Source organism: Ascaphus truei, chromosome 2 (assembly GCF_040206685.1).
Source record: "Ascaphus truei isolate aAscTru1 chromosome 2, aAscTru1.hap1, whole genome shotgun sequence".
NCBI lineage: Eukaryota > Metazoa > Chordata > Amphibia > Anura > Ascaphidae > Ascaphus > Ascaphus truei.
The window spans coordinates 160,501,411-160,517,045 of NC_134484.1; the positions used below are offsets into that span (position 1 = coordinate 160,501,411).

General features: G+C 45.0%; 1 protein-coding gene across 6 annotated transcripts in view; it reads right to left on the minus strand.

The window, feature by feature from the left end:
* Positions 1-15,635, minus strand: part of FBXO15 (F-box protein 15) — a 111,966-nt gene that overhangs the window by 19,357 nt on the left and 76,974 nt on the right. For all 6 annotated transcript variants that reach the window (XM_075585464.1, XM_075585462.1, XM_075585463.1 and 3 more), the window contains exon 10: positions 1,156-1,280. In XM_075585464.1, the coding sequence (XP_075441579.1) occupies positions 1,156-1,280 (125 nt within the window). The remainder of the gene's footprint in view (positions 1-1,155; positions 1,281-15,635) is intronic.

Here is a 15,635-nt window from a genome sequence, read left to right on the forward strand (position 1 = left end):
AGGCACGCTGCAGCACATGCCCCAAGGAGAATGTGACTTGGATGATAGCACCTCCCGCGATGGGACTGCAGCGTATGCTCCAATACTACGTGCTAGATCAGTGAGTGGGATAGGGTGCCCAAATGGGGACCTGGCACAATAGATATCCCCCCACATTGGGACAATCCGCTTGCAGTTGGGGAGGAAAAGAGTGCATGTGGAGCATGCCAGCTGGTGTGGCCACTTGAAACATAGCACCCCTATATGGAGCTCATCGCAGGACCTAAGGAGGAGAGTTCAGGGTCACCGAGGAGGATCCTGGAGTCTGACTGCATACTATTTTTATTGTTAAAACCTTAATACTTATGTACCAAAATGTATCTCATAATAATCATCTATATGTTATATTGTTTCCAAAAGTGTAGATATGTAATGCATTTTGAGTGTAGTGTTTATGCTAATTTAATGGTTAATTAACCAAGGGTACTATAAAAATGGGACTCCTTAGGAAAGTGTTAAGAACACCCTAGCACATGAGGAAGCAAAAAAGCCTTTGCAAAACGCATAGGGTGATCTCATACTGCAGAACAGTGTGCCCGAGGGATCCTGACAATTTGCTGGAGCCTGCTGCACCAATCTCCATACCATCGGAGGGTCATCTCGGCGAACCCGGAAGTAAAGATGTGAGCTTGCGGCCCCGCGGCTTCCCTGCAGTGTGGGGGGACTCTACCTAGAACAGAGGCAGCAGAACTGGAGATATCCCACTGTGGTTGACAACGCTGTGTGACAGCAACAAACTTGTGAGTGGGAATTTTTCCCTTTTGAATTTAAACAGTGTTAATAACAATGATCTGCACCATTGTAGTGGTGTGTATGCTCTTGTAATCCTACAGTATGCAGTATATACTATTTTTCCTGTTGTGTTTTCCATATTGAGAATACTTTGGGACATATTAACTGAACCACAAGACCCTTTTCTGTACTGTAAGACACCCTATTGTCTATTCACTTGAATGGGCTGCAAGGAGTCTTCTAGCTGCACAACTTGTCTTTACCAGTTAGTAAATGTGGGCCTCAATGCCTATTTTTACATCTCAAGTAGCCCGCAAAACATTTTCTTCGTACATGGACACAGATATAGCATTACACATTGGACGTTCCTTACTAGGTATTTACCTGTATATTGCCTTCAAATGTGTCAGTCCTCCAGAAAAGGCCTACATTTCCAGCAAGAGGCGCATGTTGTTTGTTGTTCTTTAAACCTATAACTGTTAGTCTAAGAAAACCATTTCTGATGTAATCTGTAAGACATGACAGAAATACATTGCTATTTTTGATATTAAACATAACTTAAATTCGTTCAATCTGATTTTATCTCCAATCTATAAATTATCAGCTATTGTTTTCTTCTTAACATTAGAGTAGGAGTTATACCCTTGATGTTATCCTGGTGATGGCAAAAGAGAATTGGGGGAACCCGCTTAACCAACAACATATACAGACAGGTGCACTAGGGCAATTGATTACTTACAAGAGAAAAAAACACCGGTGGAGCATAGGCACTAGCAACCGAATAAGTCCCTATAGCGTGCACTCAATATCTGTATAAGGGAAAGTACCTAAACAAAAGTAGGAGAAGTCAAAGAAATCAGTGGTACTGGTCCAGGATGTATTGCGTAATTAAAGAGTTAAAAACACTATTTATTGGTATGCAGTAAAATAATTGGACCAGACTGGATAAATGAGTACCCTAAAAATGTATTAAATAATAGCACAGTGTGCTAATTACTAATAGAGGCAATGGGTAACCAATGCAAATTAGCTAGGTCAATGAATACCACTATATGCCTCTATGACCCAGCATACCAAAAATTGGCTGAAGGCATAGTAGCCCGAAGTGTTAAAACAGCAACCATACGCAAGCAAACAGTGACAATGTTGTGCCAGCTGAGAACGCAATTTCTTCACTAAATAACAACAAGCCCTGTATTTGTGAGATCACATAAGCACATAGTGTAATGTTAAAACAAAATGTGACAAGTGGGTGTCTGTGTAGAGACCCAGCTTGGAGCTGACCCTCAAAGCAGTAATTAGCTACACACAGGGAAGGGAGAGAAAAATATACATCCCTATACACCAATCTAAATTGACCCTGCGGGGATATAGCCTAAATATATGGCTACATACTGAGGGAATCACATAAACCCGCTCTACCAATCCGTCAATAACATACCCCTGCGTCACTGGGGGGGGGGGGGGGAAGGGATGGGGGAGGACAGAAAGAGGGAGAGAAGACCCGAGTCACTTAGCTGTACTGTCCTTGCGGGATGCATTACGAAAAAGATTGAAACCTCACAAGCAATTGAAAAAATAAAAAATCTTTATTGAACTACATAAAAATGGCATGGACAAAGACAAATCTTCTCCCATGCATGTCATGCCCCCTATAGCGCTTTCTCAAGCGCCATAGGGGCCGTGAAACATATGGGAGGAGAGTAGTCTTTTTTGTCCGTGCCATTTCTATATAGTTCTATAAATATTTTTTATTTTTTCAATTGCTGGTGAGGTTTCAATTTTCTTAAGAGCTGTAGTCTCATCAATCTACCTTTCACTTCTCTGCTGCACATGATTGAAGAAGACGCATCCGGGGGTCACGGAGGATCTCTGTAACAGCTGGCCGGCACAAGTGCCCTGTCAGCTGGAGGAGCAGGACGGTGAAACCTTGTGAGTAATTGAGTACTCCACAAAGGGCATACCGGAGACACAGGGTTAAGACACAAGCACTGGACATTCACTGAGAACCTGTAAGGAATTGGGGAACACGTCCTTTGCAACGTGTTCCCTCCTTACCTGTCTCCGCACAGGCCTCCGCTCTGGCACCAGCGTGTACGCGCACCCCCGCTCTGTTTACAGAGCACGCGAAGCTCTTCTAATGCGGTGACGGAGCTTAGCTCCACCCGCTCACGTGACACCGTGCACCGCCGCTGCGTGGGAAGATCTCCTAATGCCCACTTGTCTCCTGCAGCCTATTCTAGTCTCCGCAGAAGCCGCGCCTCCGCTCAGCCTCCTTGGCTAATGGTTTCTGTTCCCGATATACTGCACCGACACACTTTATTCGAGCAAATACCCAGTATGTACCTGGCAGATACCTGGAATGCGCCGCTCCTCACCTCTGACAAGCCCCGTTGCATTTGCCTTCCCAGCCTGGGTTCATGCCTGGCTCATGGGCGGCTGATCTGTTAAATGATAATGATTAGGATTTAATAGGCTGCAATGCTTCGCGTGTCTACCAGATGGCATAAATTCATGAATTGTAATGCAGTATATATATATATACTGTGCAATATTGCAGCCAGCGGGAATAAAATGCTTCAATCCCTGCTTGGAAAATAACTCAATGCACTCTGGCAGAAAACAGTCACAAACCTCAATACACCCGGGTATACCCGAATTCGTGGGACTAGTCAAGCTCGAATAAAGTGTGTCGCCAGTGTATACCCTGCTCTCACTTCTAATCTTTGCTGAGCATAACTAGTTGTAGCCTTGTGCTCCTGCGTCTGTTGTGCATTGCTCCTGTCTCATTCTCTCTTGCAGTTTCTGGATTCTACGTGTACCGACCCGGCTTGACAACTGAACCCCCTCTGGACTTCGACCCCGGTTTACCCTCAACTCTGTGTACCTCTCCAACCCAGACCACGGCTATAAGAACTTCTACGATTCTGACATCTCCAATCCCAGACCAGGGCTTAACGGACTTTTACTATTCTGACATCTCCATCCCAAGACCTTGGCAAGTATCTGGACTAACCCGCTCTCTCCAACCCAGACTCGGCTACGTTGACAATCCGCCTGCCAGGCACGCTTCCGCTGCTGTGGGTGCATGGTTCTATAATTCCCCACCTCAGTACCGGTGTCCTGTCTTGCTCGTGGGTAGCGCAAGTGTTACAGAACCATACTCAGTCCTCTTGTGAGTGTTCTCTTTGTTTTACTTCATTTTTCCCTATATATGTGTCTCCTCCTACCCTATTTATTCATATTGATACAGGGCTTAATTACATCCTCTCAACCCGATTTTCGCTCTGTTTTTATTTTATTCATTTGTTATAGTTTATTGTCTTTTCCTTGAGCTTATATTCGGTTTTGCATATATCACAATTAGACGCTAGTCTACATGATATCATCAAGGGAGCATGGCTTAGACACAATGCAAGGACACGCAGACTGGCATATGGCAGTGTGGTGGCCTCCACAGTGCTACTGTACATCATACTCTATGAGGCATACATGCCCTTTGCGTGCACTCTTTTGTGAGTGCAACTCCTTTTTTAATTTACTTCATAGTAATGCACTGATATATTATTTTCTTCTATGTGCATATCTCTAAGAAGATAAACCATCCACATAAAGGTGGATCAAAGCACAGATATACACCGCTCCTAAAGGTGCAGTAGGCATATACCGCCAACTCCCTCTACCAACATTTGTTACTGTAGATCTGGACGACGAGAGATAGCAATGGTATATTGTACCATTCAACATGCATTCCTGAAGATAAAGTCCATCCCTAAATCAGTTTTAGATCCGATCACTTGCTGGAGCATCAATCACAATACCAAATGAGGTTGTACCAGGCCATTCTGCTTTCCTCATCTCCTCCTTTCCAGTGGAAGGAATGCTAGGGAGCTGAAAAACCAATATCACAACAGCCTCACATTGCAGCTCCACCTTTAATTATGTAAAGTTTAAGACAGGCCTGTCCAACTCCAGTCCTTGAGGGCCGCAAACAGGCCAGGTTTTCAGGATATCCCTACTTCAGCACAGCTGGCCCAATTAGTGGCTCGGTCATACTGACTTGCGGCCCTCGAGGACTGAAGTTGGACAGGCCTGGTTTAAGAGTTTGTGAAGAACCCAGGTTCAGTGGATCCGAAAGGATCCCGTGACTCCTACCCAATTCAGTGAGACAAAATAGATTGCAAGGCATATTCAAATTCACAATATAGCCTTTTGCCAAGTTTAAATATGCTGGATGTTGGACTTCATAAAAATAATGACAATACTTTGAAGTACCCTGCTCAAAAGGCAAGTTATTAGAATATTTAATGAAAACGTCATGTCTGACATTGAGTTTACCTTTGCCAGCTGTAAGATTACAGTAATCAAATTTAGGCTATTCGAACTAAACAAGCCTCATTTATGCAAGAAAAAAAACCCTGAAAAAATAAAAAATGTGCATTATATAAGTAGTTTAGGTGCATTTGCAGCAATCTGAGACTGTATTCCATGGTTTGTTGAAATATATGCAATTTTACTAAGTGCAATCTTTGAATGAATCTCCGGTGTCACACACCACCCTATGCTTTGTGAATGTATTATTAGTTACTGAAAATAATGTCAGTTCTGCACTGCACAAATGCTGAAGAACAGTAGCACACAATAAGAGAACAGTGTCTGTGTGTGTGTGTATATGTACACACACACACACACACACACACACACACACACACACACACACACACACACACACACACACACACACACACACACACACACACACACACACACACACACACACACACACACTATTAAAATGAATAAGAAAGGACCCAAATTAATAATAGACAAGTATCTCTTAATAAACTATCAATTTTTAGCTGGATATAATTTGTTCCTATGATCTTGATTTTTCAGACAAATACTTAAATTCAGATTTTATTATACAGATGCAGCAGCCCTTCTTCAAACATTTCTCGTACTGAATTTCGAGAATGTCCTGAGATTCTCTCAAAATTTGCTCTGGCAGACTGATGGCCCATCGGATTAATACAGCAGGGGTCCCTGCTGTGTGAATCCTACTGGGGTCTGCCTGTCTGTAAGAGACGCGCAGTAAGAGATAGGCTGAATCAGTCACTCTAACGGCGTGCCTCTCACAGGCGATTGTGGGGGTTTTATTTCCTTTTAAACATTACAGTAATGTAGCAGGGGGTCTTCTGTGCTGAACCGCATTGATTTCAGGTCTGGGGAACCCCTGCTTCCCGAGATACAGGCCCCGTTATGGGGTGCCGGTATCTCCTATGCATGGAAATGTCTCGCGTCATGTGACTGAGACATTTACATGCATAGGGGATACTGGCACCCCATAACGGGGCCGGTATCTCGGGAAGCAGGGGGTCCTCGGACCTGAAATCAATGTGGTTCAGCACAGAAGACCTCCTGCTACATTACTGTAATGTTTAAAAGGAAATAAAACCCCCGCAATCGCCTCTGAAAGCACCAATATACAACCCAACTCCTGTGCCCCCACATAAAACCAATATTTATTTTTAGAGACACAGGATTAATACCACAGGCCGGCAGGGGTCCCCGGGTGGTAACCACGGGTTTGTACAGGTCCCACAGTGCACCCCAGGGGTTTCCACCAGTATCTGGGGGCCCTCGGGTGGTCCACGCGAGGCTCTGTGGCCTCCAGATGGTTCCCGTGGGTCCCAACGGGGTCCACGCGGGTGTCTGGGGGACCCCGGGTCATCCCCACGGGTGTCTTGGTGCCCTCGGGTGGTTCCCACAGGTGTCTGGGGGCCCTTTGGGTTGTGCCCACAGGTCCCCCACACCTGTGGGGCCAACGGTTGTTCCCCGCAGGTATCCGTGGGTCCTCAGGTGGTCCCCGCTGGCCTTCAGTACCATTCCAATATTTAAAACAAATAAACATGGCCTACATTTCAATAAATACACCTCCCCTCCCCTCAACACATACAGTAATGGGCAAAATAAATATTATCCAGATATGGATAATAGATTATTTGCCCATTATTAAACACAACATTAGCCAGCCAGCATAAAGTAAATACAAACCATTCTACTTATCCTGCCAATGTGAAGGGTGTCCTCGTCAGCATACTGCAGGTCCATGTCCTCCGTTGCCAGAAAGCATACATAATAAATACAATCTAATGGCCCCTAGCCCCTTAACGGTTAATAACTGCTATAGTAATTAAGGGGTTAACCCACCCTGCCCCGCTACCCACCCAGGAGGCCTAACCACCCACCCAGGACCCACTATACCCACCCTGTACCCATTGATTGTTATAGTAGTACATCATACCCACATAATATGGGCATGATAAGCTACTACAGTATAGCAGGCAATAGTCACTCCAAGGCTTATAGTAAGTAACGTGACGGAGCGATGGCTTGGTGGCGATCGCTGGAAGTCATCTCAATTTGATTTTTCCAGTGACCACAGCCTGACGTCACCGGCACTATAAGCGTAGCCTTACACAAAAGCCTGAATGTCCAAAATACACAATAATAAAATCTACACAACAAGCACCTAAACCTCCAAACTGTAAAAGCAATAGGCAATCAATTACCTAAATAAAACCACTAGCCAACCAATCAATTAAAGAAATAAAACCACTAGCCAATCAATTAAATTACACCACTAGACAATTAAAGAATTCACACTACTAGCCAAACAAAACATTTCATATACAGCAGTAACCAACACATCAACTAATTAATACACCCACTTGGTAACACATAAATTAAAACCAGTAGCCAACAAAAAGCATTAAATAAAAACACTAAACAATCTGTAAAAAAACACAAATAAAAACACCCGACCCGGGGACCCCAGGACACCTGCAGGGACCACCCATGGACCCCGCTGGGACCACCTGGAGGCCCACAGAGCCTAGCGGGGACCACACGAGGGCCCCCAGACACCCAAGGGATCCCCCCGGGGTGCACTGTGGGGCCTGCAGACACCCGTGGGGACCACCTGGAGACCTCCGCTGGCCTGTGGTATTAATCCTATCTATAAAAATAAATATTGGTTTTATGTGGGGGCACAGGGGATGGGTTGTGTATTGGTGTATTTATTGAAATGTAGGCCATGTTTATTTATTTTTTTAAATACAGGAATGGTACCGCAGGCCAGCAGGGACCCACGGACGCCCACGGTGACCACCTGAGGACCCACGGACACCTGCGGGGAAGAACTAGGGGCCCCACAGCTGTGGGGGCCACGGGGACACTCAGGGACCACCCGAGGGCCCCAAGATACCCATCGGAACCACTCGAGGGCCCCTAGACACCCGTGGGGACGACCTGGGGACCCCCAGACACCTGCAGGGACCACCCATGGACCCCGTTGGGGCCCACGGAAACCCGCGGGCACAACCTGGAGGCCACAGAGCCTAACGTGGACAACCCGAGGGCCCCCAGACAACCGTGGGGTGCACTGTGGGGCCTGCGGACACCCGTGGGGACCACCAGTGGACCCCCACTGGCCTGTGGTATTAATCCTGTGTCTATAAAAATAAATATTGGTTTTATGTGGGGGCACAGGGGGTGGGTTGTGTATTGGTGCTTACTACATATATTAATTTAAATGTATGACTAGTGTAGATGAGCAGGGGGTCCCTGGAGCAGAACCGCATTGATTTCAGGTTCGGGGACCCCCTGCTTCCCGAGATATATATATAAATATCAGATTAATCAAAGAGCATCAATATATAATATATTTAGACAGGTGAACAGTCTGTTAATGACTGATCAAGTGTCTTAGCAGATCTTCCTTCAAGTGGCCCTGTGGACAATCAAAAGCCGTTCAGGTTGACAGCCATTAAAAACCGTTCCTGTTGATTTCTGTCTATGTGACTGGACAGAGAAAGTGTCTGTTTATGACTGATTCAGTGTCTCTCGTCACATTTACTCCCACTCGACACTGGACACTGAGCCCCAGTGGAACTGAAACACTCCAGAAGGAGGCGCACATAAAGTGAAAAATAAAATAAATATTCAACTTCTTAGTGCCCTTTGTAAGGATGACAGGCACTCATCAATTCAGTGATGAGCTGCTTGGTTTTTGAAGGTAAAAATGCAGAGTGCGCAAAACTGAGCCTAGGGATAGTGAGCATGAAGTCAATGCAGGCACTCCCTGATGACGTCAGTACGTCAATGCCAACAATCTTTTTGCGGATTGCTTTATCAACGATCGTTTTGCGGATTGCTTTATCAACGATCATTTTGCGGATTGCGTTATCAAGGCAGTTACCTGACACCTGATAGGGGCAGGTATATATAGAGGGAACTGATTCCCTATTGGTTCAGCTATATGTCAATCAAAGAGTAGGTCAGACTCAAGTCTGACCCCTGGTGTTCAAATGTGATATTACTGAATTGTCCTTATTATAGTGAACAGATTATCCAAGTTTAAAGTGCTCAATAAATGTGACAGCTCTGTCACTAACAGTATCCCTGATACAGATGGGCAAGGTGGGTGGGTGAAGGGATTGTGGAATAAGGTGATGGGCATTGGTGTGGGAATCTAGATGAAAGGGTAATAAACTAATCCCTCATTCAGACCGTGCGGAGAGAGGGTACCCAACATGTATATCCATCTGGATTCCTCTCTTAAAAGTGCTTCATCCCAGTTTCCTCTACGGATCCTTAATGACATCTGGTCAATGCCCACAAAAGTGAGGACTCCACTGTCACCATTGTGGTGCTCCAGAACATGCCTGGCTACTGGTGTGTCAGTCTTATTTCGAATAGTGCCAAGATGTTCTAAGACCCCATGTCTAAACGGGCGTCTCGTTTTGCCAATATATTTCATGTTACAGCTGCATATAGCCATATAAATAACACCGGCTGTTTTACAATTAATGAATTTCCTGATGTTATAGGTTTTGGTGTTATTCCAGTCCGGGAATGTTTTAGATGTTTTTATTGACTTGCAAGCTGTGCAATTGTGGCAACTGAAACAGCCCTGTGGTTTACTGGGTAACCATGAGGTGTTGATACTTTTTTCAAAGTGACTGTTCACTAGGTGGTCACGGAGATTTCTAGACCTTCTAAATGTTATTTCAGGATAGTTTCTCAGAACCTCTTGAAGATCAGTATCTGCTCTGAGACTGTGCCAATGAGTCTGAAAGATACTTTTCGCTCGTTCCCATTGGGCATTATATGTCCCAATAAATCTAATAGACCGGGATTCTCTAGTGGGGATCTTATCCCTCAGTAAAGCTTCTCTAGGGGTGCTCTTAGCTCGCTTATACGCCCTCTAAATAGAGTTCATACTATATCCCCTAGATTTGAAGCGTTCTTTCATTATAACAGCCTGTGTCTCGAAGTCTAGAGATGTTGTACAATTTAGTCTGAGACATAGGAATTGACCTACCGGGATGCCCCTAATCAGATTATAGGGGTGATGACTATTTGCCCGCAGGATGCTGTTGGTGGCAGTGCTTTTCCTAAAGATGGTAGAGGTAAGGTTACCATTATCCTGTTTGATTATATTAAGGTCTAAAAAGGAAATCTCAGTGGGTCCGATCTCCAGAGTGAGTCTCAAATTGTTATCATTCTTGTTCAGTCTTGATGAACTCCTTCAGTAGTCCCCGTCCAGAGTAAGAACACGTCATCGATGGATCGATATCACATATCCAACCGATGTGACACACACTTTATAGGAGTACCTTTGAAGCTACACACCCATTTTAATTCGCTAAGTTTATTAGGCACCATTGTTCTGTTATTTAGGTTTGCGATCCCTTTTATTGAGTATTTCTCATAATAAAGTTATGTTTTTAAGTCCTTATCACAATACTTTACCGATTCTGTTGAGCTACTACCCTGGCTATCTATCAATGTATACCACTTGGTCACCTATTAAGGTTTAGCTACTCCTTGGAGTGCTCTCATGATATGGGATTCTTTTCTGTTTTGTGGTTTACCCGTCCCCCTTTTCCCAGAAACATGAGACTTCAGGAGTGGGAGTTTTACATGGGATATTTGGGCCAAATTGTGGTTATCTTTCATGCAGGAGTTCGGGGGACAAAGATACCGGTAGTCCCGTAATTCTCCCCTACGTGCAGGCGTGATTTGCGGCTACGTGAGGTGAATTACACAAGGGCTTCACAGTGTATATCAGGGTCCCCAAAAGATATAAGTTTTATTAACAGTGTTTCAATGTTTTATACAATCTATATTAATGTCTATACAGTCAGCCCGGGCATCTACATAGGTGCCGGGATGTCTGCATAGACATCGGAGTTCAAAGGAGAAAGGATGTCTAGAGGTGAGAAAAAAGTTTGCTGAGCGGGGAAGGGCGAAGTATCAGGTCTGGAGAGTTGGGGCCCCCTTTTGGACTGCCAGACCTGGAAAAGCCTGCCCAGCGGGTGGCAATAGGTTGGCTGGGGGAAGATGCTCCTGGAAGGTGCGTTTCCATTTGGCCAATTAATATTTCCCGCTCGCCCAACTTGGCACGCCCCCTCCTCTGACATCAGCAGCCAGACGAGGCCCCATTCTGATTGGCTGCCGGGGAAATTTCCCACACTCCGATTGGTCGCTGCTCCGACTTCCATGTTAGAGATAGCTCAGCGGAAGGTATGTAAGGAGATGGCCCAAGCAGAGAACCAGACCATCTAGTTGCTTGAGTCGGTGAAGCGCGGGCTGGCTTTTCAAGGTTGCTCTCTTGCGAATAGCAGAGCAACCGGCTTCGTTTCTGAAGCTAGGAAAGCCTGCCCTGCAGAGACTAAGTCAGATGGGAAGTCCAAGTTCTCAGAATAGAATGTAGTGGTCAAGGTTGGGTATTCTACTCAAAAAGAGTACCAGGAAGCTGGGGAGGATAAGACTTCCGAAGCAGGTGCCCTGCACCTATTTGAGTTTTTCACCCCCAGGCCCCCAGTAAGTGTGTATTTTGTATATTCATTGTGTGTACGCTAATAAACGAAATTTTATTACTGTAACAGGGGAGTAATCCCTGTTCAAGTAATGTGCCTTTAATCTGGCAGTGTGGTGGTTAACTGCTGGTAGTCAATTAATAAACACCACCTGCCTGATTGCTTACAAAAGCCTGTCTGTTGAGACAGGAAGTGACTCCTTAGCTCTGAATGAGAGCTGACCTTTGGAGATACAGAGGAGTGTTCTTGAGACTCCCAGGAGAGACTGACCAAGAGAACACACATCTCTGGAGCTGACCGGTCTTGAGCTCTGCCCAGCATAGCTGATTGCAAGACACCAAATAAGACTTCTAAACCTGGATGCTGATATTTTCTGTGCACGCACGGGTGCGGTTCCAGGAGAGCAGAGAAGCTTACTCTACAGCAAGAAACAGATAAGACTTTCATAATTAAGAGACTGCTTATATCTGCTTATTTCATGCTATATGTTTTGGGGCTGCGAGACATGCTTGACTTATGGAGTTGTGAATTAATTGCATGGTATTTTCACTAGAGATACTCCCAAGTGAATAGAAGCTTTGTTCCCCCCCTGTGTTTGGATGATTTCCTGATGAAAAGGAAAAGGCACAATAAAGCCTATTATAATTTCACCTTATAAAGTCTCCAATTGTGTACCTGTGTACGTCCGTCTACATATGGTGTCCGAGGTGGGACAAGAGGTGTCCTTGTAGTTAAAAAGGACCAGAGATTTTTATGTGAAATTTTTTTTTATGCTTTTTGCCTACAAACAATCTGAGAAACTTAGAAAAAAAACAAAAACCTCATGCAGCAGAGATCAGAGTTAAAGGGATACACACTGCACTGAAACTTACAAAAATCCAGAAGAGACTGCTGAAGTAGCTAAACCTTATTTTGCCTATCACAAAGTGTAATATGGTCATTGAAATAGGGGTTTTGCCTTTCAGCCATAGTCAGGGTTCAAGAAGTGAGTCAGCCCTTAAAAAGGGATATGTGTTTGTTGTTTTCAAAAGTTTCGCTGAAGCAGTGAATACAGATGGTGACCCACGAGTGGTACTGATTTTGCAAATAAAGGTTGCCACACCGCATAGGGCTACCAGCTGTGAATGGAGTATATGCAGAAAAGTGTGAAAATTGACTCAAGACTGTGCTGAAGCAGGGGAATTTTTAGCAAACAAATGCTGAGTGTTGAGTCACCCTGCCGGGAATGAAAGAATGTTTTTTTTTCTGCAAGTAAAAAAGTCTGCCTATATATATCTTGGGAGCAAAAACAGACACCCAAAGTGTGAAGTGTGAATGCCATAATACCCAAAGATGAAACGGAAAATTACAGAACTCAGGCAGAAAACCAAATTCTGTTGCTGAAGCGGAGAGATTGCACCTAGCAAGTAAATGGTGTAGAGCAAATAGACTTTTTTTTACCTAGCAACTGCACATCTTGTATACCTGATAAGAGAAAATGCATGCACAGTACTGCTGATATTGAAGAAAAAAAAATTCTCAAGAAAGAAAGTCTACAGAGATGCCTGTGAGAGCTACGACCTCTACAAGCAAAATATGCCCATCTGTAGGACTACCACAATTGGGGGTTCTAGCAAATACAGTGGCAACAGCTGCAATAGTGCCTCCTGAGGTCAGGAAGAAAATTACACTTGATAGCCTAAAAATGGAGGACAAGATGCAGCGTTCCTGTAATGAATCCTACCCCACAGAAGAGTGGCCCTTCCAGTCCAATAAAGAGGAAGACATCTCTTACGGGGAACCCGAACCGAGTCACACCCACAAAACATCCCAAGAATGGTGGGGGTGCCTGAACTCGGCACGAACAGAAAAGACCGCTCCCTTTGACGAATATGATCAGCAAGAGACAGAGTGGGAGCAGCAGATCACCGAATATTTCTGTCAGCTAAAGCAACTGCAAGAAAAGCCTGGCGTATATAATGAAGCCGCTAAAATTTCAAATGAAGATGGAGACCCCAATATCCCTGAAGGGACGGTGTCATCCAAATCAAAAAGGCGGAAAAAGAAAAAGAAAAGCAGTTCTTCACTTACCGTGGAAGGAACAGACACGTCCGCAGATCCTGTGGAGGAAAAGGGGGACCGAGTTGTCCTGCAGTCTAGAGAAAATGGAGAATTCGTCCCGCGGTTAACCGAATATCCAGAGGGCCCAAGGCAGAAGTCGTGTACCCCAAAGAAGTGTCTGTCCGGTGCCAACAGTGAGGAACCCTCAACCAGTCATCCCAGGGAAGCGGAGCCGGAACCAGTGAGTGACGATCCCAGCCCTGAAGACGCCCTGAAAATTGCCAGGCATGACTGTGATCTGCTCTGTGAAGAATTGGAAAGGGAGAGAAAAAAAATGCTGAGCTACAGAAGACTGTGCTCGCAATTTACTCTGCGGCCAAGACCGAATTGGAGGATCTCAAGACTGAGCTAGATACTGCAAAGGCTACTATTTCCGCCATGGATGAAAAGCAGAGCCAATCGGATAAAATGGTGGCTACGCTAAAGCGGAAGTATGAGGAGGCACTGAAGCAGATGACAGTCTTCCAGCAAGAGGTTCACACTTTTCGTATAGAGCTTGATGCCTCACATCATGAGACCAACAGCTGCTGCACAGACCTGGAAGTTTCCAGAAAGGAACTACACAGTTTCACTGAGGAGCTGGACATTGCTAAAGAAACTATTGGTAATCTTGATACAGATCTCAAAGTCTCTCAGAAGGAGCTTCAGACCCTCAACCTAGAGAAGGAAGTCTCACGCCAGGAGAGTGTCATTCTCAAAGCAGATGTGTGTAAATGGAAGGAGGACTGCAAAGAAGCCCTGAAGAATACAGAGACTGAAAAAAGAGAAAATTCAAGATTAAAAAGAGAAAACTTAAAACTGAAAGAAGAAAATTTTCAGTTGACAGAAGAAGTCAAGGAAAAGTTTGAAGCAGAGCACCGACTGCAGAACCAACTGCAAGGTCTGCGTACACACCTCCAGTATGTTGAGGAGAAACACCAAACGCTGCAGGAAGAAAAGCTGCAGGCTGCTAAAGAAATTCAAGTGCTGCAGGAACGTCTGATGACCCAGTATGTCCCCGCAAAGCAGCATGAGAAACTGAAGGCTACCCTGAGCATCACCAAAGCAACGCTAAAAGCCAAGCTTAGAACCCAGGTGACGCGGCACAAAAGGGAGCACAAGAAGGTCCAGAAACTGAAACAAGTAACTGTGGCCCAAGCAAAGAAGTTCGTAGTGCTCCACAATGCAATAAAAATGTGGAGGCAGGCTCAGAGAAAGCAAAGCATGCAGATAAATTCCCTGAGACTTGCAAGACGCACTCAAAAAACAGGGATCTCTCGCGGATGAGATTACAGTCCTACAAGGACAAGTATTGACCCTGACTAAGCGTCAGTATCCCACAGCCTCAAAAACCCATGAAGACAAGGGTACAGTGAGAGCTGGGAATACCGCTCATCTGAAAGACAAGGTTGCAAAATTTGAACCACCTAAACAAGCACTAGCAAAACCTTCAGCCACCCAGCAGGCAACAAAAGAAGGTACACATGCTGAATTAAAACCAGAAGAATCCTTAGCTGATGAAGCTGAAAAGATGGGACATTCTCTGGAAGTGGGTGTGGAATTGCAACTTAATCTAAAAGGGGCTGAACTAGCAACCCCATTGAGTGGGACAAGGGCGGTTTTTAAACGCTCTGCAACTGCTGCCATACAGTATGCCTACAATAAGACGAGCACCCGACGCGAGGGAAATCTCATGACCGCGCACGTAGAAAAAAGACTATACTTGGAGAAAGTCCTCCTCGAGCGACTGAGGGGTGCTGATCTCAAACACCTTCAGGAGAAGACACGAATAAACTGGAGAAAGGGCTCCAATCCCAACAGGACTGAGGGTTCTCTTCCTCCATCCACTCTCATTCAAGTCACTGAGATATCTAGAATGAGAGTGGAAGGATGGGCTTT